This window comes from Melampsora larici-populina (genome assembly GCF_000204055.1).
Source record: "Melampsora larici-populina 98AG31 unplaced genomic scaffold MELLAscaffold_38, whole genome shotgun sequence".
NCBI classification, from domain to species: domain Eukaryota; kingdom Fungi; phylum Basidiomycota; class Pucciniomycetes; order Pucciniales; family Melampsoraceae; genus Melampsora; species Melampsora laricis-populina.
The window spans coordinates 800,623-825,511 of record NW_006768802.1 but is presented as its reverse complement, the minus strand read 5'-3'; the positions used below and the strand labels follow the sequence as shown (position 1 = coordinate 825,511).

The following is a 24,889-nucleotide window of genomic DNA, read 5'->3' as shown; positions in this document are numbered from 1 at the left end:
GGAATCATGGGTTGCTGAACCCCATGCATCCAACCATGATCCCTCAGACTTTGCCAATATACGACGATTCGGTTTTGACAATCTCAAAACAATGGATGATGGCCCATAGATTTAAACCAAAACAACTTGATTGAGGATAATTTTATGAGAGTAATTGTCCTCTTCCAGGGTCAATCTCCACAGCTCAGCCAGCAACTGCTTGGGCTTCCCTTTTTCACGCATGATACTATTACCATCCCCTCATGCGCTTACGATCCTTCTATGTTTCTGATAGATGGTATCCCTTCAGAAAGCCGGAAAATTGCTTTAACCATACCCAAAAGAATCTTCGATCCACACACATTGCATTAACTTGCACAAGTGACACACGCAACCCTTTACCACTAGAAATGCGGCCACATCTCTATGGCTACTTATTTGATGTTGGCCAATGGCGGGATCGAAAGTGTTCAGAACTTCTCTGCATACTTCCATTGTATCTAATAGTGCAGTAAGGATATGTGACTGATCCAAATATGTATTGTTTATAGATTGTCACTCGACGTATACGATATCAATGATTGCCGTGAGGTTAGGTCGTGATTGGATTCAAATATTGTGATCATGGTTTTAGTGGATTTGATCTAGGATCACCTTTGGCCATGGGCTACGTTGGGGTGTATCATGATTCATGATCATGACCAGTTTGGGGAAGTGGGTGTATGTTACGTGATAGTTCATGTAATTGGATTATCCGGAAAAGGTGTTATGGTTTTATTTGGGGACTGTACAGCTGCGACGCAGGATTGACAGCGCTCGCTCTGGCCCGCGCTCGATTGTGCTCGCCAGTTCCACTGATCTTGCCATGCTCTCATGGAAGGCGATCGACGCGCAAGTCAAATACACAATTGCGTACACAATACCATTCACAATATCTAGACTTCGGGAGGAGTAGTGGTCCACAGGCGACGACGATTTTACGACATCTTGAACTTTGCACTCTCAGCACAAACTTGATCATCTAAGCCAACATGTGAGAGCGCGGTAAAGATCTCCTTACATGTTGAGGCGCGTCAGTTCATGACATCACTCAACTGAGAGTATTGTGTGTCTGCTGGCTATGGCGCGCCGCATCAGCTTCCTCCTGGCAGACTGATGTCTCAAAACCTTGCTTCGAGTTTACCTTAATTCTCTGTGATTTCATTTTCTCTTGTGAAACACCAATTTTATTGCCATCTTATCTGGTCTTCACTTTTATGTCCTTCTCAAGTGAATGACCAAATTTCTTTAAATGAAACATGAGGAAGATCGGTCGAGATCAATATCAATACCATTGAAAAGTTCTACTACATTTTCCTACATTTCTGCTTGTTTACCAACACTACATTTGTATTACCACATGCTATAAACCTACATATATACACAATTGCTTGCTTGGAGTACCAGGGGTCAAATGTGGTCAATGAGGTGGTCCATGAACTCAAACAAAGACAAACATATCTCCTTGGTTCAAAGCTAATTTGCCTCCTTCATGATAGTCCAAGTAAAATGTGGTCAGCTGCTCAACACAATCAAGACCAAGAAGAGGCTGGTCACATGAGAAGTTCCAAATTTGCGCAATTATCTGCAGGGACCGGGTACTGTTTGGCACAGCAGTTGGAAATGCATAGAGCAAGCTGCTTTCTGTTCAAGGCCTGGTGAGTTGATCAGCTTCTTGAGCCTCCTGCAAAGGATTTAAATGGATGGTTGATGAAAAAGCATTTGCTCCAGGATATAACATACAACGCATACAGTTCCCGGAATCCCGCGGTCCACCTGACAACGGCCTTATGTAACATGCTACACGGCCCACTGTAGGTATGCTTATGAAGGGGGCGAACGAGGTGGCAGGAGTTTTTGCCTTTATTGGCTGACCGACTTGCTTCAAAGTTCTCCAACCAAGTCTGAAGGCTAACCTCACTACTAACCGCTTTTTCAATACCTTAACTTATCCTCAACTATCGAACATCAACCATCGAAGTACTCATTCAGAACCATACAACTAGCTAATCATGCCCAAAGTCAGCTGGTTTCACTTATCTATGATACTAACTCATCGATTCGACGCTAACCAACCCGAACTATTTTCGTCCAACCATCAGAATAAGGGAAAGGGAGGAAAGAATCGTCGTCGAGGAAAGAACGAAAACGAATCAGAGAAGCGAGAACTGGTTTTCAAAGAAGATGGACAAGGTTGAATTTGACTCTAGAATCGACACGACTACTATGTCTATCAAGTTGACTTTCCTTCCCCTTTTCGGATGCATTTTGACTTGACAGAATACGCTCAAGTGACAAAGATGCTCGGAAATGGTCGTCTGGAAGCAATGTGCTTTGACGGTGAGAAGCGACTGGCTCACATTCGAGGGAAGATGCGGAAAAAGGTGTGCAAAGACCTCATCACACCGTAACCCGGATATACCTACCATCTTCCGTTTGGACTAACTAATTCTGAATGATTGTGTGCTATTCATGTTAGGTTTGGATCAATCAAGGAGATATCATCTTATTATCATTGCGAGATTTCCAAGATGACAAGGCAGATGTAATCCAGAAATACACCACTGATGAGGCTAGGAATCTGAAAGCATATGGTGAATTACCAGAAAATGCAAAGATCAACGAGACAGATACCTTTGGGCCTGGTGAAGATGACGAGTGTAATTTCGAGTTTGAAGAGGTATGTACCCCTTTTGTCTCTTCGTATGATCTATCGACACCTTACTACAGTTCATGCTGATGATGATGACTTTACCTATAGGCCGATATTGATGATATCTGAGGTATCCATCGGTTTAGTCCTTCTCTCCTTTTTCGCAAGTGATATTGTACCGCTTTGTAATTTCTCGCAAGTAATCTTCGCGGCCATGCATATCCTCTGATTCTTGCCGACTAGCCTCCACAGCGCTTGGTCAATCCAGCCCATCGTCTCCACTCCTATCCTCCTACCTCAGCCTTACTGCCTTACGTTACTCTACTTTCCTGCCTCTGATTTCATCCACTGTGTCATTTTGCAGCTGTTCGTTTACCTCCTTACTCTAGATATGTGTCAATATATATACAGATACAAACAAGCTTGACTGTCTTACTTCCTCTGATCAACACCTTTTTGATTCAATACAACAGGTGTATATTCGACATTGGAGTTATCACAGTCTGATATTCATTTCCGGTTGGGTTTTTCGTAGATTTGTGTTCATGATTGGTGACATTGCAGGAATAATTTATCTATAAGTTCTCCCAAAGGGAAATTGATTTGAGTCTTGAAGTATCGCCTTGTCCGAGATTCGGGCCTTCTCATATCGATAGAATGGCAAATACTAACTTCTTTACTTCACGGCGAACAAATCCTTATTGACTTGCATCATAAACCAATCAAATTTGCCCCCTTTGATCTCTATAATCTCCGATCTTGAAATACCATATGAAATTGGAAAGGTTGGCATTTTCTCTCCTAGTTTCTAGCCTCTTCGCAGCACATGTAATTCCTTTGGCACTTTTGTTGGCCTACTTGTGACGGGCGGGCAGTTGTACATATATGCAGATGCATACAGTCCTGATTCCCGGATCGACCTCTACCCCTGAGTGTTGGATGATGACTCAGGTGTCATTGTGAGGTCTAGTGACGTCACATAGCGTTCACATAGCGTCACAATGTACCCCACAGCCAAGCATTTTGTACATTCAAGCTGCAGGCTGATGCAGGCTGATGGATGTCTTAGAAATTAAATGCTGAAAATTGAGAATGTTCTCAAATTCCTGGAACAGTGTACCAATCGTAAGCCCTGGTTCACTTAAGCTCACAGAAGTTGACCCCTTTTTGTTGACCCCTCTTTGAATGACTTCAAAACGGGCGAATCTCCCTCAGCAAGATATAACAAATGGTGTCAGGATGCGCAGAGGGGGTCAGTTTTTGAAACGCTTCATGAACTTCGACTCTCAATCCATCATTGGCTTTGAAGATCTATGTATTCACGTTGATCGATGATGAGGGGAGATGTTGTGTTATCCCCGCTTTTCCCCTTGGTTTGAGTATTGGTTGTATGAGGATCAAGTGAGTAAGGAGGGTGATTGTGAACAGATCTCATATAGCGTGTTCAGTCTCGCCATTCAATTGTCAGACAAGACCTTCTTTCATCCGGAGCTATTTTCTCAGGCTCGACTACGAAGAACTCGGTAATCACTTTGTCTATCAACATACAAAAACAATGAGAGACACCTATGATGAAGAGAAGGGCGGCGAGGAGATTGAAGAGAAAAAGAAGTTGGAAGTTCAGAACGGACCAGATCCTAAACATCCGTACGTAAGAAGACGGCTGGGTTGTCCTTGTCCAGCTCTGGCTACGATGATCAATCATTCCTATATGTGAGCTAAAAAGTAGTATCTTCATGACAGAAGGCTTTGAGTTGATAAAATGAAAATCTGTTATAGAACTCCGAAGGACTCGAAAGAATCAATTCCTTGGTTTCAACTCATCAGTGGACTTATGAGCTGTTACAATATCAGCTTTCCATTTGCTTTCCTATTCGTTTTTCTGGTCAACTTGAAACTGAAAGCATTTTGGGGTTTCAGTATTGATATGTTAAAAACTCATGGTGTTCTAGAACACGATGCTAGTATCAGTAGATGGGATGCTGGGTGAGTGATTCGCTGAATAGATAGGATGGCTAATGAACCGTCTTGATGTTTGACTGATGTGGCTTTGTTCTTGATTTCAACTACGGCGAAAAATGTGATATGTGACGAATCTTGATCTCAGTGAAGGAGATGCGCTCAACCCAGACCCACAATTAGTCTCAAACTTTCTCGATTCCATTGATTACCCAGATCATGTTGCACAACAGGATAAGATGATCACCCTTGATGATTATGCTCTAAGAAGAAGTATCCTTGAAAAGGATATCATCGATAATCGTCCTCATCAATCAATGACCAAACTTCATATGGTGAGATTCATCTCGTCTTTGTCCCAGTGTTGTAAAAGTTTTGGGAATTTATCTGGGTGCTTTGAACGCACCTTTAGCTTGGAATTGGTGAAGCTGTTTTGGCCGTCAAGGTTTTCGAGGATCAAAGATCGATTCTAGCCGCCGAACCAGCCATTTGCGCTCGCTCTGAATGGCTAAGAGAATGGTAATACAAAGGAAACTCTCATAATTATATAGAAAAGGGTTTTCCTCATGAAATTTTTACATTGTTTGCATGAGTACAGGTATAACGACGAACGTCTTCCAGTGGAATCGCAATGGAAGAAGCCACGTAAAACTATCAACTTATTTGAGGTGATTCGGATTGCATATCGTATGAATAAGATGATGAAAAAAATTGGAAAGACTTCCGACATGAATTGAAAAGTCAATCACTTCAACCCTGGTGAATTTCCATCAGCATGCTCTAATTTTATTTGGCAATTCACAAGTAGAGATGTTTTCTTGAAAACGCGAGTTTGTGGGGCATCACATTTGCGGATGGACCATCACATTCTGACGTTTTCAAGATGCTGTGTCTTTTCTTTTCGTTGAAAAATACATAGTGATGGCCCTATGAGGTTTCAAAAATCAAAGCCGATGAGATCATTGAACTCCAGCTTGATTGGGCGTAATGGAGAAAGTAAGTATCCTGATGATGCGATGACCGTGCCAAGTTTGTGGGACCATGCCACTTTCTGGTCAGTTACGTCATGTGCTATAGGCAGACAACAGCATCACAAGGATGTTACCATAAAGCACTGCAGAGCATCTTTGACTACACGACCGTCCAACGATCTGCCAGGTGCGTTATCTAAAATTACCAAACTCCCTCCCTCCCTCACGAGTAGTCGAGGTGAGGGAGGGACTTTGGTAAGTTTATGTGTTATCTTACAGACATCCTCACGAAGGAAACGAGGTTTTGTGTACTCAATCTCTGTAGCTGAGGGTTTTCTCGAATGAACGGTTCCATTTATTTGATTGATGAAGATGTTCGTCCAGGTTTGAACCTGAAAAGCTGAGTTTGCACAGTTCTCGATTTTGAATTCCTTCCATTAATTCGATACATAGCAACTTCTCCAAGATAATCTCAAACATTACGAGATCGAACAAATTCGAAAAACTTATCACTTTAACCACATTCAAAGAAATTATAATAAATCAACAATCAATGAACCAACCGCAGATCATGTGATTGATCAAAAATGCAAACAAGCCTAATATTGTTCGTATCCATCCCCTCAAAATAATTGGTATTTTGAGCCCAATTTCTAAAGTTGGATTTCTTGTCATCCAAACTTGAACGTTGAAGGCCGCAACCCAAGAAGAAAATACAAGGAAATTATGAAGAAATTCAAGATATGTATATTGAATGACAAATGTGGTAGCATCAGTGCAGTAGAGATCAATATACAAGATGGTCAAAAGAGTGGTTTAAAACGTAACGTTGAGCGCAATATGTTTCGTTAGTAATTTACTTCTTTTGGACGTCACAAAACATATCACTTAGAGCATCCGCCATGGCCTTCCTCTGCCTCCCTATTGTGCGGGGTCTCGCACATCTAGGGGGTCAAAACACGAAAAACCGCTTCCTTGCAAAATTCAGAGTGGAACCTCCAGAGCCCTGAAATTTTGATCGAGAGTCTCTACATCTGGAGAGGGGCTCGTAGGGGCTCTCGAAATCACGTGAGCTGGGTACACGTGATGGCGGATTGTTATTATTGCTCAAGTTTTTTGATTCCATCGTATTTCGATCTATGTCGATTCCTAAACTCAACACTCGAGACGCAGCGTGGGATTTTGTTGAGTTTAGTCGATTCCATTTGTTTTCCTCCTAACATAGCCCAGATTAGCCTAGATTCAACTAGATTCGACCTGATTAAACTACGGCTCGATCCAGGGTGGGCATAAAATACAAATCTTCGACTTGTTTTTCTTTCTTTCATAAATTTTTCTCGTGCTACCATTTTCCCCATACACGTACAATGACGTTATGTCTTAGCTTGAGATTGCGATTTGAACTGAAGAATCTGGAAATGTCAGCAATAGCAATCACTTGGCAAGATACGCGACTTCCCGTGAGCTCACGCGACTTAGCGGGCCCAATATTTTTTCCTTCGAAATGAGAATGAATTATTGGAGTGAAGAGGAGTGAACTAATGGACACCCACACCCCCAATCGGTGGGTGTTGAACTTGATTGTTGAGCCCAGAAATAAACTCTCAAGTTCAATCCGGAAACGTGATCCGGAAACTTCGTCGGGTCAGCCCAATGCTAACACTTGCTCACATCAGCACCAAGGGCAAATGTTAAGTTAGCGTTAAACTCTGCTAAACTTATCCAAGTCTTGATTTTCAACTTCTCCGAGCGTAAACTCAACCAAGTCCCTCCCTGCTTCTCACACCGAGGGACCTAGTTGAGTTACAATCGGCCAAATGGCTATATAAGAGGACTCCACAATTGGTTTGTCCCTCATCTGCACTAAACATTCCAAACCACTCCAATCTTGAACTCTTTACAAAGAAAACATTCATTCTACGCAATAATTGATTTCTCGCAATGGTTTCCATCAAGTTGTTTATGGTTGCTATTCTAGCCGGTGAGCAACCTTTGTATTCGTCCCCCTTTTTGTTCATCATCAATCCAACTGATGTCTCCTTCATGTGATATAGTCACCATTTCTGCTGCTTCAAACCCAGCTGATGAATCGTAAGCAACCCTGTCTTTGTCTGTCTCCTTAAGTTGATTGCTAACAAGTGTGCTGATCACCATTTTTCAGGGTCGCTGGCCAAGCCCTTCAACAACGAGCTCACGAAAAACGCAAGCAACGTATGGAGTCAGTGAAAACTATTAGCCTTGCTTTGAACTTTTTCACGAGTCTGACTTTTACTAAAACTTGGGCAATGATGTGTTGAATAGTCATGCTGCTTGCATGAAAGCGCGGAACAGAGGTTGCTGAGAACCCAGGATTTGAAATGGATACTACCCTTGATAAACTTGTTTTGAACACGCCAGTAGTGGTCCGGGCCAAAAAATCCTTTGTCTTGTTCTCTTTGATTCAGATATTGCATGGTTAACACATCTAGAATCTTGTTTGTTGTTTGTTGAAGGAATGTCAGGATCTGAATAATTGGGCTAGTTGTGTGCGGGTACTCTACCCCCACTATATCTTCTGTACTGTCTTTCTCCTGTTCCTTTTGTATTCTATTTTGTTTTTGCATTGGCAAGCTTCATCCATGGTTTTTTTATGAGAAGGAATTCTTTACTACACTGGTGAAATCTATTGAGAAATATAGCTGTACTGCAGATTGCATGAAACTGAAGACCTTCTCACTGCTCCTCCTAAGCAGTTGAACAAGCAATCCAATCACTTACATTGTTGTCAACAATGATTAGTGGTGGATGAAGTCTTGAAGAGCCTCGACTTTGGTCCAAGTGAGCAATGCATTTCTCGGTGTGCGTAGCTTGGAGCTGTTTGCATTTGGACATGTTGATTCAGGAGCTCAGCGCTTGGTAGCAAGAGGTCGCAAGTGTGCAAACTATATGTTGTATGTGATCATCAGCTCAGCCCAGGCTCAGCCGGGTCGAGAGTTTCCAACATGTATCTCCACGGGTAGCCTGGTGGTCTTGTATGTGAGATTGAGATGAGTGTTTCACAATCAGATCTAGGATGCCAATCTGTAAGAAGCACAATATGAGGTTCAAGGAACCGAGTTGCAAACCTCCACATTTCTTACACTTTGTTGTCTTGCGTTTCCTGAACAATCTTTCCAGTGTTTGAAGTGTTTCCGTACATATCTTTCATCCTTCCACCACATCCCACTATTGCTGCTACGCTCATTGGCTTCAAAGCCCACATCATGCTCATCATCTTCCTTGGGCTTGGTCTTTTCCTGTTTTGCAAAACTGCCCACAGTCATTGCACAGATGTTATGGTTTAGGTAAGTACTCTTTTCAATGCCTATCAATGTTGATTGATGGTATCTGACGCGACAAACAGTCTCAATCTCAAGTAGTTATTTTGATGGTCCCATCAAGATGTAGCCAAGAAGTGTGAAGACCACTTTGGGCCGGCAGGCTACAGATGGGTTCAGATATCACCCCCAAATGAGCATTGCTGAGGAGATCAGGGGTGGGTCAATTATCAGGTTTGCAAGAAATTTACATACCTTAGCTGCAATGAGTAAGCCTAGTTTTCAAGAGCCAAACAGACTGTTAGCTACATCTTACACTCCAAATGTGGTACATGTGGAGAGTCTTCCAATATGATCAAATGTTGCAAGGCCACAAGTGTGGGAGGTATTGTTGACACGTAAGTTATTTATCTTTCTATCCAAGGCTGAAATAGCTGCCAATGTAATGACACATAATTGTCAGCCTGAGACTTAAAACGGATGGCTTGAAGGGAATTGAGGCTGAATGATGTTGCTTGAAGCTTCTTTATTGGCTTTGCTACAGAAGTTTACTCAGGTAAATTGAAGCCTTTGTAAAACAGGAGCTGGCAATTCCATGTTGTCTGAGGTGCGGGATGGGTACTGCTGCCTGATACTTGCTGAAAGGTCTGTTCCAAACTCCTGTCTCAGGTTTGTAATTCTGTAACAGTCTAGTTTCTGCATATTAACAAAGAGATTGAAACATCTGGGATGTCAAAAGGAAGTTAATCCAAAATCAAGCTTGCTGGGTCTTATTCTGTCTCATTTCAATAACCAACTGCTAGAAAAAGCAATGAACAGTAATGGTACTAGATGTTCAAAGTCAGATAAGAAAGATGAAATCAAAGAATTGAGATGATCTCAATCATAAGTAATTGCTGGTTTTAGTATAAGTCATAGAGTTCAATTTCTCAAAGGGAAGTTTTTTGGTTTGTAAAAAGATACTCTTCTTCTTTTTGGAGGCATGGAATCCTTGTTTTATATAACAGAGCTGGTTTTTTTGGATGCTGTCATCAGGGTTTGATCTTGAAACACACAAAAATAGCTTGCTTCTTGCGTAATTGGGTGTGAATGGCTTCAGATTGGCCGCAGGGAAGAGCATGCCTCTTGAGGATGCACCAGTGTGAGGACGTCAAGAAATCCTTGGTCAAATCAAGAGCTCAAGTGGTTTAGGCATCATCCAAGATGAGAACTTCAGCAAAACTGACACTGTCCAATCATTGGTATGTGGGTAAATCAAACATATTGGAGTTTGAATCATCACACTTCAAGTCACTTGGGAATTGAAATGATGACTGATTTGCATGACCTGTTCAGACTTGCCGTTGGGCAATAACCAGGTATCCCAATGCCAATATCGCACAGATATTCAAGGTAGTACTCCATTGCATCTAAACTCATAAAACAGTGGTCAAGATGACAAAGCTTACATGGAATGTTCTGTTTTTCAAGACCAATGGCCTAATTTCTATTGAAGGTGTGCATTCCAATCGCTCTTAAGATTTATATCCGTTTCTGTAGTATCTTGCTTTTGGTGGTGTGTTTGTGTGGTGTTTTGTTTAGCCAATTCCACAGGGAACTGGTTGGGATGCAGGGTGAGTTATTCTTTTGCAAAGAGATTCAACTTGTTAGACACAAAATGGACCTGTGTTGAATGAGCCTTTTCTCCCCAAAATTCAACCTTTGCAGATATTTTGGATGGTCAGTTGAGTTGATCAAAGTCTTTCTATGTAGTGATCATGTCTCCTCTGAAGTTGTCACACTGATGACCGTAAATGATGTTACTCAGTTCTGAAAGCACTGTCTATGTCACTAAACATAATCTTGAAAGAAGTGGTGCCACTCTCAAAGTCACTGATCCACAATATTTCATTGCTCACCTTCTCCTCCTCACATGGGATTATGACTCAGTTGATGTGTTCAGCGGGTACAAATATGATATATTCAATGATGGACCACCAAAGAGTCCAGCAGTAAACTGTAAAATGTTGATGATCTTTTGCTTTGTGAGAAATCTGGGGTGGTGATGGTACTTATACATACAATACCTTCCAAAGTACACTTTTTCAGTGGTTTGATTTGCAAACATCAATATTCAATGATAGTGGGAGGAATCAAGATACAGGCGCTTGCCAGACGTGAGCCAGTTAGTTACAAATGTCCTAATTGTGAGGGAATTGTCCAATGCAATTGGAAGATGTTAAATTCCTCGTCATTCACATCTACTGCTCTTGTCCTGCAATGTGACTTCTTTGCTTGATTTTCCTGATGCGATTGACATTGATCATTGATATTTTTTCTGGCTTGAATAAATGTAGTTGGGTAATTAGAATCTGTATACTTGTGTGGCTCAAAAGCTCTCATAGCCACAAACAATGATACCATTACCAATGATTGGTCAATCCCATCTGGAATGGTAACTGGCTTGAAGCAAGGCACACAAGGTACATACAAAGAGTAGGTGAACCTTTCTCATCCTACCTGATTTTGACTCTATCATTGAACCAGGTTTTATCTTTCCTTTACAGTGCACCAGGCACCAAAATTGTACTTCAAGTTGACCAGAGAGGTCAATTTGCAACAAGGTGTAAACATCCCAGCTTATTCAGCCATAGCTATTAATATTTATGCAGGAAAATGGGACATTGCATATATACCCCCAAAGGAACCAGACTAGTTAAAGAAAATGAAAGACAGGATTACACTTTTTAGGACGTTGTGAGACCTCAAGACTCAGTTTCAATTTGTGAATGGTCTCCCATGAGGAGAAACATTATGTATATGTATGAGCAATCCTTCATGAGTAGATCTTGTTTGTAACTTAAACCCATAGAATCTCAATTTGATTTGTCAAAAGTAAGGGACTTTTCCAATAAATCTCAAAAACATTCAATTTCATTGTGCAAAATTTAGTTTTATGATGGGAAGATTGTAACTTGGCAATGGAAAATTATATATTAAGATGAACCATGATTTGATCTCACTTTTACCCCAAACCTGATTTGCTTCCAGTCAGTTAATCTTTTAGAAAGTCTTGTACAGGCTGATCTCCTTCAAAGGAACCAAGATAGTAATCAGAGTTGAAAGTTTCATCATTTTTGTGAGCAAATTCTGGTTGGTGCAATCATTGGAGCAAATGAAGTTATCACAAAATAAGAATGAATGTTCTAATGTTCTTCTTGATGTGCTACATTGGTTTACAACTTTCTGAAATTGACTATTTCATACTTATTCCCTATAGTACCCAACTAAAAATCTGAAATTGACTATTTCAGACGTATTTCCTATGGTACCCAACTAAAAATTGTGTTGACTCCTGGTATGAAAATTCAAATCTTGATTCACAAAGGAGTTGACTTTAGTAAGTTACAAACTGATTTTTTGAAGGACTTTAAATCTGGTAGGTTTAATTCCAAGTTTCTATTGAAATTGAAATGTTGGTGTCCTTTGACATTGTAGGGAGTTTGATCAAGGTTTAATCAATCAGGATCAAATATCAACCATCATAAGTGGTATACATACCATCACCATGAAGTTGCAGATTCCCCACACAATCCAAAAAGACTCTGCGACAAGGTTTTAGTTCTCAGAGTAAGGCTATCTCAATCTTTCTTGAAATCCATGAATCCATATTGATGGATTTGGAGGATCCAGTGAAACAATTGCATGCTTTCATAGCATTCTGTCAGTCAATTGAATTGATGATGTGATTGATAAGGATTGGTGAGTTGATGTTTTGATTCTTTTGTTTGATTGAAACTTGAAAGAATACAAATTGTGAAGAAGTGAAGTGAATTGGGATTTCTAAAATTTAAGAATTGAATTTGAAGAAAAAAGAGAAAATGATTAAAATTTAGAATCATCAACTTCAGACTTCAGATTGGGATTTAGCATTCAAGTCAACAGTCAATTCAATCCATCCATCCATCAAGAACAGGTCAACAAGAACAGGTCAACAAGAACAATCTTATACTCATCTCATCATGAACACTTTATCATCCTCACCATCGGCACCTTCACCATCTGCTTCACCAAAACAAGAACAAGAACAAGAACCAGAACCAGAACCAGAACAAGAACAAGAACAACAAGAACAACAACAACAAACAGAATCAGACTCATCCAATCCTTCTCTGCCTCTTCATGAATCTCAACCATTCCCTCTTCTTCCTGAAATCGATCAAAACTCATCTGATCACTTATTTTGGTCTCGTAAAGGTAAATCTTAATTAACTTTTATCAAGAATCAAAGAATAACTAATCCTTTCTTCTGAATCTTGAATAGAATCTTCTCCTACTCGAGCTCTCACTCGTCATTCAAATCGTTCTTCCCCTTCTTTACGTCAAACTTCCCCCGTCAAACAAGCTGTTCCTCCTTTACCAACGGCTGATGATTTACATTTAGATCGTCTAAGGCTAGTTGACCAATCTTTCACTCCACCTATTCGTAATCAATCTCAACTCGAACATGAAGAAAAGGATTCATCAAACCTTAATCTCGAACCTCAATCTAATAGTCGTACAAACTCATTCGATTTAGGTAGTCGAAGTTCTCAATCTATTGATTTTGATACTAGCTCAAGCAGACCTTCATTTTCATCCTCTTTGAACCCTCCTATCAATCAACAATCTGTTGCTTCTTCTTCCTCTTCTTCTGCTTCTCAACACTCCACTCCACATCACTCTCGTCAAGATTCAACTAATAGTCGTAGCTCTATGCCAATCAAACTTACAGATAGTGGTGAAAATAATAAAATCATTGGCATGTATGAAGATCGTCCAATCTCAACTTCAAGTTTACCTGTCATGAACACCTCGGCTTCAAACGATTCACATCGAATGGCTATTCATCCTGCACACTTTGCTCCTCATACCGAAGTCGATGACTCAATCCCTTCACCCTCCATCCAAGATGATGGTTACGGTGGAGTGATCTCATCCCCAGTCAGCTCACATGAAACCATAAACTCCACTTTGAATAGGCTAGCACCTGCTCCAGAGTCTTCTAATGATCAACAAGGCCATGTAACTGCACCTCATCCACAACAACGCCTTGCTGGCCCTGGTTCAATCAACTCTTATTCGGCTTCTCAACCAAGTACATCTGGCTTTAATCGAAATGATGTCATCGGGGAACCTTCCACAAATGTTAACAACAATCTTCGTCCTCATTACCCTCCGTATCCATCACATCCGATGGATCCCTCTCAACCATACATGCCTCATCAAGCTCAACAAATCTATGCCAACCCGAATCACCCTGGTGCACCACCTACTCATCATCCTCAACAACATCCTTCTCATCCACAAACCAATCCCTCGGCCTTGGTTTTCTCTCCACATCCTGCCTACACTGCTGTCCCAGGCCCACACAATCTCAATCATCCGTCTCAGCAGCTTCGTGGTGTTCCGACCGCATCTGCTAACGCCTTTTACGCCCCTAACCCAGCCCAACGTCAGTATTATCAAGCTGTCCCTGTGAATCAATTTGGCATTGGTGAGTCTTTGTGCCCTTTCAGAACACCCCACCTTTCTCGTGATCCCCTTTCATAATAAGACTCCATAGCTATTCATATCCTCGATGTTCACACTCTCCTTCTTCTTTGAATCTTGATCATTTGTTAACTTATCTCGTTGTTTCGACAGCTCCTCAAGCGCAACATCCTTACCCTTCAGGTCCCAACTATAGTGGCCCCAGTGGATACGCTGATCCCTACGGTCATCCACAACAAGCTTTACGCCCTCATCCGTCCTCTCAAGTTTACGCCCAGGGAGCCGGTCTTAGTCGATCCGGTACATCCATGTCTTCACTCTCTGTTTCTTCTCGTGGGCCGGTTCGAAGCTCGCCAGCTCCACCTAAACCTGGTCCTACCATCACCAAAGCATCAATTGATGAATATCGAAATCGAATCAAATCAGAATTAGATCCAGAAGCTCATTTCAATTTTGCCAAATTCTTGATCGAAGCAGCCAAAAAATTAGCATCAGGTGGTGCAGCTGGAGATGATAAAGCAATTAAGAAATATAGAGATGCACTTTTACAAGAAAGTTTGAAATTAATTAAAAAATTAGCAACACAAGGCGTTGGAGTAGGTAAACCAGCTTATGCAGATGCTCAATTCTTTTTAGCCAATTGTTTAGGAAATGGTAGTTTAGGATTACAAGTCGATCATGAAAAAGCTTATAATTTATATGTTCAAGCTTCAAAACAGAATCATCCAGCAGCTACTTATCGTACAGCAGTTTGCAATGAAGTAGGAGCAGGTACACGAAAAGATCCCAATCGAGCTGTTTTGTTTTATCGTAAAGCTTCAGCTTTAGGTGATACATCTGGAATGTATAAATTAGGCATGATCTTATTAAATGGACTTTTAGGACAACAACGAAATCCACAAGAAGCATTACTTTGGCTGAAAAGAGCTGCACAACAAGCTGATGAAGATAATCCACATGCGTTACATGAATTAGCCCAAATTTATGAAAAACCACCGATCGTATCTGCACCCACTCCTGCTCCTAACGCAGCATCCACTGCTTCTCGTAAGGATCCAACACCTGTGGCACCCAATGCACCAGTAGTTTATTTATTACAAAGAGATGAAGCATATGCAAGAGAACTTTATACCCAAGCTTCTCAACTAGGATATCCACCATCACAAAACCGATTAGGAGCATGTTATGAATATGGAGCCTTAACATGTCCAGTAGATCCACGAAGATCGATTGGATGGTATACCAAAGCAGCAGCCAAAGGAGATGCTGAATCTGAATTAGCACTTTCAGGTTGGTATTTAACGGGATCTGAAGGTGTCTTGAAACAATCTGATTCAGAAGCTTATCTTTGGGCTAGAAGAGCTGCTAATAAAGGTTTACCTAAAGCTGAATATGCTGTGGGTTATTATTCTGAGGTGGGAATTGGAGTCAAACAGAATATTGATGAAGCTAAAAGATGGTATATGAGAGCTGCTAGTAAGTTTTTTTGTTTTTCTTCTTTTTTGATGACAAATTTAGGATTGATTGATGGATTGGTTTGGATTTGCCGATTTACTTAGCTAATAATAATAAGAGAGCTATGCAAAGATTAACTGAATTGAAAAAGTTGGGAGCACAAAAGGTAAGCTTGAGTCGATCTATCTATCTATATCATAATCCTTTTGTGTGTCCATAAATTAATCGTTTTCGAATTTTTCTTTTGGTTGGATTTTTAATTAGCCTGGTAAGAAACAAGCTAGGCCTACTAGAGATCAAGCCGCATCAGAATGTATAATCTCTTAAGACCAAACCAAAGAAAGCATGGATTTGACTTTTTTTTATCTTTATTTGCGTTTTTCTTTCATTTCTCTCTTTATCGTTCATTGGTGTGTGTGTGTGTGTGTGTGTGTGTGTTTTCTCTGTCTCTTTCTTTCTTTTGTTAAAGGTTTAAATAAAGTAGTACAAGTATAAATGAATGAAAAAAAAACTATATAGTTTTATTTTTCATAAAAAAAATCACATCATTGAGAGCTACTCTCTTAAAAGAAAACTTTCATGTTGTTTCTTTTTTTTTTACTTTTTTTACATCTTGTTTTCTATTTTTTTCTGTTTTTTTTTTCTGTTTTTTGTTTTTGTTTTGTTTTTCTTTAGTCTGGTTTTGTATATTTTTGTTTTTTAGAGGTTTTTAGGAAATTAACAAGTGGTTCTTTTTATTAGGAAAAAGAAAGTTGATCAGGCAATGTAAAAATTTGAACATGATTTTATTAATATTCATAAGCTTTGAAGGTCAAAAGACAATTGGTTCTTTGCAAGTTTGAGTACATATGTACATAAGTCATTTTGATTTGAACTTGTCAAAAGAGACATCTTCAAGTTTTTGCATTGGTCAGATAAGGCAAAATAATTTACCAAATAAAAGCAATTACTCTAAAGCAATTATTCTCCGTAAAAGAAAAACTTTTTTCACTCAAAACAAATTCTCACACTCGTCAAAAGTTGATCCATACTTCATTGTTGAAATTCTATCTTTTTTTTTCAAATCAAACTTTGTGAAAGTTCATCTAATCCTCATCTTTTTCTATCTATCAACTTGTTTTTGTTACTTGATCATTCCAACAAATCATGCAAAAAAAATCACAAGTAAAAAAAAGTAAGAAAAAAGTCATTTTTTTCAAGTAAAGTACTCATTTGATTTGGTTTGTTTAAAAGAATGCAATTTCTTCATTCCTTGAAAAATACCAAAGAAAATCCAAAATCCAAAAATCCAAAATCTAAACTCTACTCAATAACCACATACTAGCTAATTGACTAACCGAAATAGCAAACAAGAATTGAATTCGTTTTGATTTTTGACCTGCATTAACCGTAGAAGTAGATGCAGTACCAAAAGCTTGACCACTTGGATCAGGTAAGATCACGTATCTCAACGATCGTAACTTTTAAGGGAACAGGTTTGATTTAGTTGAATGAAATTCCAAAGGTCATAGAAAAGGATGAAAAAGAACTTACTAAGAAAAAAGCATTCGAACCAAACACATAAATGAAAATCGCCCAACAAATCGAAGATCTAAAACCAAGTAAAGAAGCCAAAAGACTAATGATAATCCTGTAAAGAAAAGTTTTTTGTTCCAAGAGTAAGTTTCTAATTGAGAAATTAAAGCCTTCATGTGATACCAGAAAAGAAAGAGAAGAGACTTACCCCACGAATTTGTAACCAGAATAAGCCACTAAATCCACTACTGCTCCATCCCCACTTATGTTTAGTAAATAACAACCTAATTTAATACAACAAAACTCTAAGAAAATGATTCCTAAAGCTTTATTCGAGAAAAAGTACAAAACGAAATCGGGAATTAGACATGATTTGATGATGAGAGTGTTAGAGAGAATATTTACCTTGGGATGCAGCGATCGAAAGTAATTCTGGATCGAATCTACCTTTTGAACCTGCTACTGCTCCTGATAAAAGAATATAAGTAGTTAAAGCCATCACTAAAAAAACAAAACAAAAAAACAAACTTAACAATAAGTCATAAAATTCAAAAGTTGAATTTAATTCTCAGAACAAGAAAACGGAAAAGACGAACCAGGAATATAAGCATCAGGACAATTGATATCTTCTCTTGGAGGTTTATAACCTTCAATCTGACCTGAAACTTCAGATCTTTGTACTAATCTAGACCAAGGTTTATGAGTCCAAGGAAAAAGAATTAATTTAAGTTTGTTGAATACATAGAGATTTGAAACGTTAAAAGAATGTTTTAAATGAGTCAATGGTAAATATCTTGTAAGCTATTCATGAATTTTTTTTGTGAGTTCACCACCCAAAAACAGAAAATCATCCTAATTTCAGTTTTCGTTTTCATTTTTGTGGCGTTGTTGATTGGAAAAAATCGATCAATCTTACATTTTTCTCTACGTATTCTGATCCTGCTCTCATGGCTGATTGTCCGAATTGCATTCCCATTTGAGCCGTCACATCATTAACTCCAAATGCGTTTTGAAATCCATTAGGTTGTCCAAGACCAGGATGTTGATTAGGAGCCCCCGAATTCCAAAACTGAGGAGGGGCTTGTTGATGAAGTTGAGCAGACTGAGAAGAAAGATGTGATGTAGGATAATTGGGATTTGATTGAATAAAGTTATTACCAATCGGTTGATTATAAAATTGTTGAGGAGCTTGTTGTTGTTGTTGATGATGATGAGAATGATGATCAGCAGGTGGTGAACTAAATCTTTGGTATTGACTACCAGATGGTGTTTCATGATGACTATATGGATTATTTGAAAATGTTTGTGAATCTGGAATTGGTGGTGATGATGGTAATGGGATCGGTGGTGGTACTGGTTTAGGATGTTGTAAGGTTGGACCATTACCAGGAGATTGTCTTCGATTATACATATTTCTTGATAATTCAGTTAGTGTTGTTGGTGGTTTTGTGTTGATGGTTTGGTTTGGTGATGATGATGATGGATGCTTGCTGGATGATGATGAATGATGATGACGAGTTGAGTTGAAGCAAGTCGATCAGTTGAGAAATTCAATTCAAAACTACAGTTTACAAAACTCTATCTCATAAAACACACTTTCTCATAACACGCCCAATGATTACAGCATCTTGATGTCATCTCATCACCAACTTGAAGTCGTACTTAGCCACTAGGAGCAAGCTTCTAGAAACGAGAATAGGACAAGGAGCCATCGTGACGGCCGTGACAAACAATGGGTAAGTTTTGTGTTACGCGTCATTACAGTTTCTCATTGAGCTGTTTACCATTTTCAAGAAACATATCCTTACCTGCTATTTCATGAGGACACATCATTCCCTCAAGATGATCAGATTATAATCTGTGGATGATTAATTAAAAGGATCAATGTCATCCTTGTTGACTACCATGCCGCTAGCGGGAGCAATAGTCTCTGCATGGAGGATATCCATGACCTCTTTTCCGAGATTATCCCCAGAGACAACCTAAATTGTGACCTTCATTTCTCTGTGATTGTTTTTTTGGCATTGGTATGGACTTTAAAGCTGGCCAATCTTTTCGCAGAACCGGTGAAGGCAATATCTATGATGCTCGAGGCGCACCAGTCTATGTCAAGCCTGGAGTATTGAAACACCATACCACATTCCATGGAAATGTGTTCCAAGAGACTGCTCTGAACTCAAATCCAAATTACCTTCTATCTCCCTTTCAAAATCTTGTTGTGCCTCTGAAGTTGCCCCAGTTGGCACCTTCTCTGGTAGGCCTGTCAACTCACCAATGGAGTCATCCCAAGCGGACACTCCCCATGCTCGCACAGGAGTCACTGGAATACCTCCACCTCCATTTATCACTGGTCTTTAACACTTTGTTCCTAGCAGAATTGTGCCTCCACCTCCTCTGATTTCAAGGATTGAGGACTACCTTCAAGTCAATCCGGTTGCCAGGTCATCTAGAACTACTCAGGAAAAAGGGAAAACCCCAGCTGTTTGGTACAGACCTTATCCCATTCTTATCACTGGGGAACACAGACATCCAATACTTGGAGCTCACTCTATTACCATGCGAGGAGCTACAGACACTGGGGTTCCTAGTTTCTGATTTCTATCTTCCTTTGATCAAGATATTCCACCCTTTTTGCCAAACAAGTCTGAACTGCTGAACTTCCTTTGAACCAACCTACTGTGGCCTCCAACTTTATCCGCCATCCAGAACCAGAAATCCCCCCTCTTACTCACTCCCAACCAGTTGCTATTCCAACACAAGCAGCTATTCCACCACACAAGTTGAATTCACTAGCACAGCCCAGAACAACCTTGTCCCAGCACCCCCTACACGCACTTACCCAATTATAATTGATCTTCCTGAAGTCACAAACTGTGATTTTTCTCCTGTTGCACTTAAGGTTTGCAAAGTTGCTCTGTTCTATCAATCCTGTATCAAAGACCCATGTTCCAATTGTAGCACATCCATCAATAAACCTGTCAACTTTCCGCATACACTTGTCAGGACTTTATTGGAATACTCTTACATTGATCTTGCACAGCTGCATGCCAAACAAGCAGTTTGTGGAACTTCTAGGACTCAGATGCTCAAAAATCTAGATTCACATAAAAATTGGCAATTCAGCTTATGCCCTCAACAGACATCTATTCTTGTGGATGGAATTTTGAATTTTTAGCACCTCATTGGGACTCTCAAGCTGGCTTACTATTGGGATTCCACATACTTGACACCATTAGTCATAATTTTCTCACACTTAACATCCTACAAATTATAAAGATTGTGGAACTTTGATGTGATTCAGCCACAAAGCTAGAAGACTACCTCAGCTCAGCTCAATCTTTGCACAATCTTTCCAAAACTGCTTCTACTGAGTCTGGTCTTAAACTGTTGAATCAAGTACTAGCCTAATCAACCTGCTTTGTGAGGACTTTGGGGGGGATGAAGCAACAGCTCATGGGCAACACAAAGAATTCTTCTATCTTGAAGATCATTGAACATTCTCTAACCAAAGCTCCAATGAATTGATCTGAAACTACTCCTTTTATGGCTTACACTGCTGTTGCCAAAGCAAGGAAGCCAGACAAACCTTCTACTGGAAGCAAAGGTGGTGATAGGTCCAGCAAAGCCCCTGACACTCTATGTTCTCATCCTGGTCATTGTTTCTCCGTGAATCTCAATTGTGACTGTAAAGCCAGGAAATCCAAAAATCTCACTTCTTCTTGCCTTACACAATGGCAATGGAGTGCTTCTGATTCTAAGATCACTACCAAGCCATCACAACTATTGAATTCTAACAATGTTTTTCTCTTTGATCAAGATTATCCTGCCAAGAACTGGCCAAATTTCTCTGTGTATGTGTTGATGAGAATACAGAACAAGAATCTATCTTTCTCACTATGGCTTACTCTGCTATATCTTAGACTTCACCCATAAATGGAAAACAAGACTTCTTCATGGACACTGGATTGAACAAACATATTTTCTGATGTTGGAGTTTTTGTTAATCTAACCCCCAATTGACTTGTGACACTCAAGTCTGCTAATGGTGGAAGTTTGATAGCAAACAAAGCTGGTGATGTCACTATCACCACAGTTGACCTGGACAATAAACCCTGTAGTGCTACTATTGATCTCCATACTGCCCAAATGTGGCAGTCAACTTCATTTCTGCCACCAAGCTATGTGATTTGGGGCATACTTTGAGTCGTGATGCATAAACCATGACGTTCAGTCATGAAGAGGGTAGTAAAGTCTTTTCATTCAGGAACACAAACAGCATGGATCTGTGGAAAGCCATAGTAAGCCAGCACACATCATTTGTCTTTCCAATTCTTCTACACGGACATCCCACTTCAGAGCATACAATATAAAAGCTGGTTTACTCCATCAATGAATGTGTCATCTTCATTCCTCAGATTCAGGGCAATTCCCTGGTTTTAAGTCTTGTTACTTCCAAGTTAAAGACAAAGAAATGAAAAAACCCACTCACTTCAGTATATGGGTTGATGTTTGAGCTCACACTCTGAAGGGTTACATTTTTTTTGCTTTCTGCTTTTACTAGTGCCCTTGCAACTCGCACCATTGGAGTTCTGCATATGTTGGAATCAAATGAACTTCAACTTGGCATCAAATGACTTTGACTTGAATAGCCAGAAATGACCAGTGTACCAATTGAACCCCCTAAGCTTCACAGCTACTCTGTTGAGAGCTTATGGACCTTGATCTATCTCAGGCTCAAGGCTGATAAGGTGTACGCATTTTGGATTCCGGGTTACATAATGTGGTTCAAGACTAATCTTCAATTTTTTTTGATTTTTGATTTCTGATTTCGTACTTGAAGAAAATCTTGGAGGGTACACTACTTCTCAATTCCGCATGAGTCATCGTTCATCTAGATGTTTACATCGGGAAAAATAGGTCAAGCACAAGATGACAAAGGATTGAATTTACGAAATGCTGGCTTCCGTGATATGCACCCATTTTTAGCGCTTGTCTGTTTGTCTTTGATCTCCTCACTGATGCTCATGTGGTGCATGCGTGCGCCCGAGCATATATCAGAACATTCGTTGATCAATCCAAGCGCAACAAATCCTGGCAGACGCCTGGGTTTACCCGTAAGTTCAATGCAAAAAGATAAGAGAATGATCTGACTATCAGATTTGATCAATTTGCTCATTTTCTAGCAATATAATCACACCTGCAACTCTTTCCTGCGGTAAATACAAACTTAGCCAAGTCCCTCGCCAACCTTTGGTGAGGGTCTTGGCCAAGTTTGCGGCAAATATACAATCTTCACGATTCTGATTTCACCCTTGTGGGTTTACAGTTGAATTACCGGCACTGAGCTTAATTTAAGTGAAGCTTTTGCGGAGGTCGGGTTGAGGACTTGATGATGTGGGCTGGCTCATTGAGATCTAAACATTGAAGTCGTCCAAGAATGCTGCAAGAAGACAGCCGTGTCGCTCGCCCGCTGGTTGCAATCTGACCTGGTGACTTTGGGAAGTCCGACTCGCGTATGCACTCGGACCTCGGGCTTACCAGCAATTCAGATGGTGAGAGCCACAAATATCACACGGCGAGGCCTGTTAGGTCTAGAGTACCGGGTGAGAGGCGGAATGGGTGACTATAGCGCCGCGGATCACCCCTCCAAGGTAAAGTATCAACACCACCCAAGGTATGTCCGTCTCACTCAGCATTTCCATCCTCACGAGGGGGGTATCGGTTCACATTCATATTCACAACCTCAAAACTCATCGACCGACGCCTACGTGATACCCAAGCATTGTGACCAAGTGATTCGGGCCGACCTACATCTTCAAACGCAAGCCAGCAATGATTTTCCCTTCGATTCAAGGATTCCGATACCCCCCTTGACATTCCACGCACATTGGACCAATCCTTTCGCGAACTGAAGACTGATCCATTGGAACCATGTTTAATCTCACAAATAATCCAGGTTCCTCAAAATCGCCGACACCGATCCGCCGCCATGAAGGTCGAAACTTGCTCTTTCTCCGGCTACAAGATTTACCCCTCAAAAGTCAGTCCACCACCTCGGCACATGATTCCTCCGAACATTTCTGACGCTCATTCGTCTTCCACACATCATAGGGTAAACTCTATGTGCAAAAAGACTCCAAGGTTTTCCGATTCATCCGATCAAAGGAAGAGAGCCTACACCTTCACCGAAAGAACCCTCGTAAACTCGCCTGGACCGTGGTGTACCGACGTGTTCGACGGAAGGTGTGCCCGACATACCTCTTTAGCTTGTTAGATAATCATCAGCTTAATTTATTGCCGTCTTCGGTACAATAGGGTGTGACAGAGGAGGTTGCCAAGAAAAGGTCGAAGAAGACCGTCAAGGCTCAACGTGGTATCGTTGGTGCCGATCTTGCAACTATCCTCGCCAGGCGAAACCAAAAGCCAGAGGCAAGTCTGAAAAATCTCCAGCCCATCTACCGTTTCCAGAATTGACTCCGATTTCCCTACAGGTCCGAACTGCCCAGCGTGAGGAGGCCATTCGCAAAGCCAAGGAAGACAAGAAGAAGAAAGCCGAGGTTGCTAAGAAGACTGTACGTCCGGAGCTTACAATTCACCCAACCTCCTTCAATGGCTGATTTCCTTTTGCATTTCTCCAGGCTGGAAAGGGACCTTCTGCCAAGACTACTGCACCCAAAGTCTCCAAACAGCAAGCCAAGGGTGCTAAGACTGGAACCCGATGATTGGAGTAATGTTGTGTTATGGCCTCAATTGTACCTATTCCAACCGAGTCGTACAGGCGAAATTCAACTCTTCTATGCCCTCTTGACATGCAACACCCTGTAATCATTATGCGCTTCAGGATTCATATTCCTACCTTTTCATCACGTTCGATCATGCTTTACTACGACCCTGCGCTGCTTGGGCGTTGCTCTTCCTCTTCGCGTGTCCTTGCACTGTCCGAGTTACCCATCAAATGCCCTGTGCACCGCGTCAGGATTCAACATGTTGGGTTTTTAGTGTTACCCTGTCTGGTGTCGCTTGAATTTTTCAGTCAAGGGCTTTTTGCGAGCCATTTACTGGGACCCGTTGTGGGCAATTCTTGAATTAATTCTATCAATGTGGATCCATGTTTATTTCCTCTGTGCTCAAAGACTCGGATGTGGACCAGGTGTACCGCGCTAAGTCTGACGTGTCCGCTCTCAAATTGTGTGTTCCTAGCACGACTCGTGTCGATTGATTTGCCAATGCTTGCTGGCTATGATGGAACGCAGATTTTGATCGGCTGCATTGAGATCTGGCTGTGTCACCCTTCACTTTTGATCATGACAATGGCCTGAGGCTCAAGATTTCTTGGATTTTCATTTCAACACCTTCAATGATTTTCAATGGGCTTCTTGCCTATTTCCCATTTACATTTCTCAACACTGTACCATTTCAATTCTGTTTTTTTCTAATGGAAACTGGATACAAGATGTAGAAGTCTAACCCATCAGTGCCAACCAGATGGTGAAAGCAAATTTGAAGGCCAG

General features: G+C 40.6%; 6 protein-coding genes across 6 annotated transcripts; 5 read left to right on the top strand and 1 right to left on the bottom strand.

The window, feature by feature from the left end:
• Nucleotides 1-2,279: 2,279 nt before the first annotated feature.
• On the top strand, nt 2,280-2,900 carry MELLADRAFT_90604 (uncharacterized protein; the record flags this gene model as incomplete). The annotated part of the gene is made up of 4 exons (XM_007413714.1): nt 2,280-2,402; nt 2,498-2,698; nt 2,802-2,811; nt 2,872-2,900. The coding sequence occupies 4 exons, from the start codon at nt 2,280-2,282 to the stop codon at nt 2,898-2,900; spliced, it is 363 nt and encodes a 120-aa protein (XP_007413776.1).
• A 1,326-nt stretch (nt 2,901-4,226) lies between these two features.
• On the top strand, nt 4,227-5,153 carry MELLADRAFT_109753 (uncharacterized protein; the record flags this gene model as incomplete). The annotated part of the gene is made up of 4 exons (XM_007413715.1): nt 4,227-4,384; nt 4,592-4,657; nt 4,779-4,965; nt 5,043-5,153. The coding sequence occupies 4 exons, from the start codon at nt 4,227-4,229 to the stop codon at nt 5,151-5,153; spliced, it is 522 nt and encodes a 173-aa protein (XP_007413777.1).
• Nucleotides 5,154-7,542: 2,389 nt separating this feature from the next.
• Nucleotides 7,543-11,592, top strand: MELLADRAFT_109752 (uncharacterized protein; the record flags this gene model as incomplete). Its single annotated transcript, XM_007413716.1, has 13 exons — nt 7,543-7,582; nt 7,656-7,692; nt 7,763-7,819; nt 8,448-8,616; nt 8,836-8,924; nt 9,203-9,295; nt 10,256-10,289; nt 10,479-10,510; nt 10,605-10,616; nt 10,705-10,895; nt 11,021-11,053; nt 11,273-11,359; nt 11,444-11,592. 13 exons carry the CDS (start codon nt 7,543-7,545, stop codon nt 11,590-11,592), a joined length of 1,023 nt encoding a protein of 340 aa, XP_007413778.1.
• A 1,306-nt stretch (nt 11,593-12,898) lies between these two features.
• On the top strand, nt 12,899-16,649 carry MELLADRAFT_78701 (uncharacterized protein; the record flags this gene model as incomplete). The annotated part of the gene is made up of 5 exons (XM_007413717.1): nt 12,899-13,133; nt 13,201-14,412; nt 14,562-15,884; nt 15,968-16,029; nt 16,128-16,649. The coding sequence occupies 5 exons, from the start codon at nt 12,899-12,901 to the stop codon at nt 16,188-16,190; spliced, it is 2,895 nt and encodes a 964-aa protein (XP_007413779.1).
• Nucleotides 16,650-16,965: 316 nt separating this feature from the next.
• MELLADRAFT_44749 (uncharacterized protein) lies at nt 16,966-18,756 on the bottom strand (the record flags this gene model as incomplete). Its single annotated transcript, XM_007413698.1, has 7 exons — nt 16,966-17,323; nt 17,397-17,493; nt 17,587-17,704; nt 17,784-17,879; nt 17,975-18,179; nt 18,295-18,458; nt 18,537-18,756. 6 exons carry the CDS (start codon nt 18,352-18,354, stop codon nt 17,159-17,161), a joined length of 741 nt encoding a protein of 246 aa, XP_007413760.1.
• A 4,611-nt stretch (nt 18,757-23,367) lies between these two features.
• On the top strand, nt 23,368-23,852 carry MELLADRAFT_38305 (uncharacterized protein; the record flags this gene model as incomplete). Its single annotated transcript, XM_007413718.1, has 3 exons — nt 23,368-23,418; nt 23,490-23,621; nt 23,694-23,852. The coding sequence occupies 3 exons, from the start codon at nt 23,368-23,370 to the stop codon at nt 23,850-23,852; spliced, it is 342 nt and encodes a 113-aa protein (XP_007413780.1).
• Nucleotides 23,853-24,889: the final 1,037 nt, after the last annotated feature.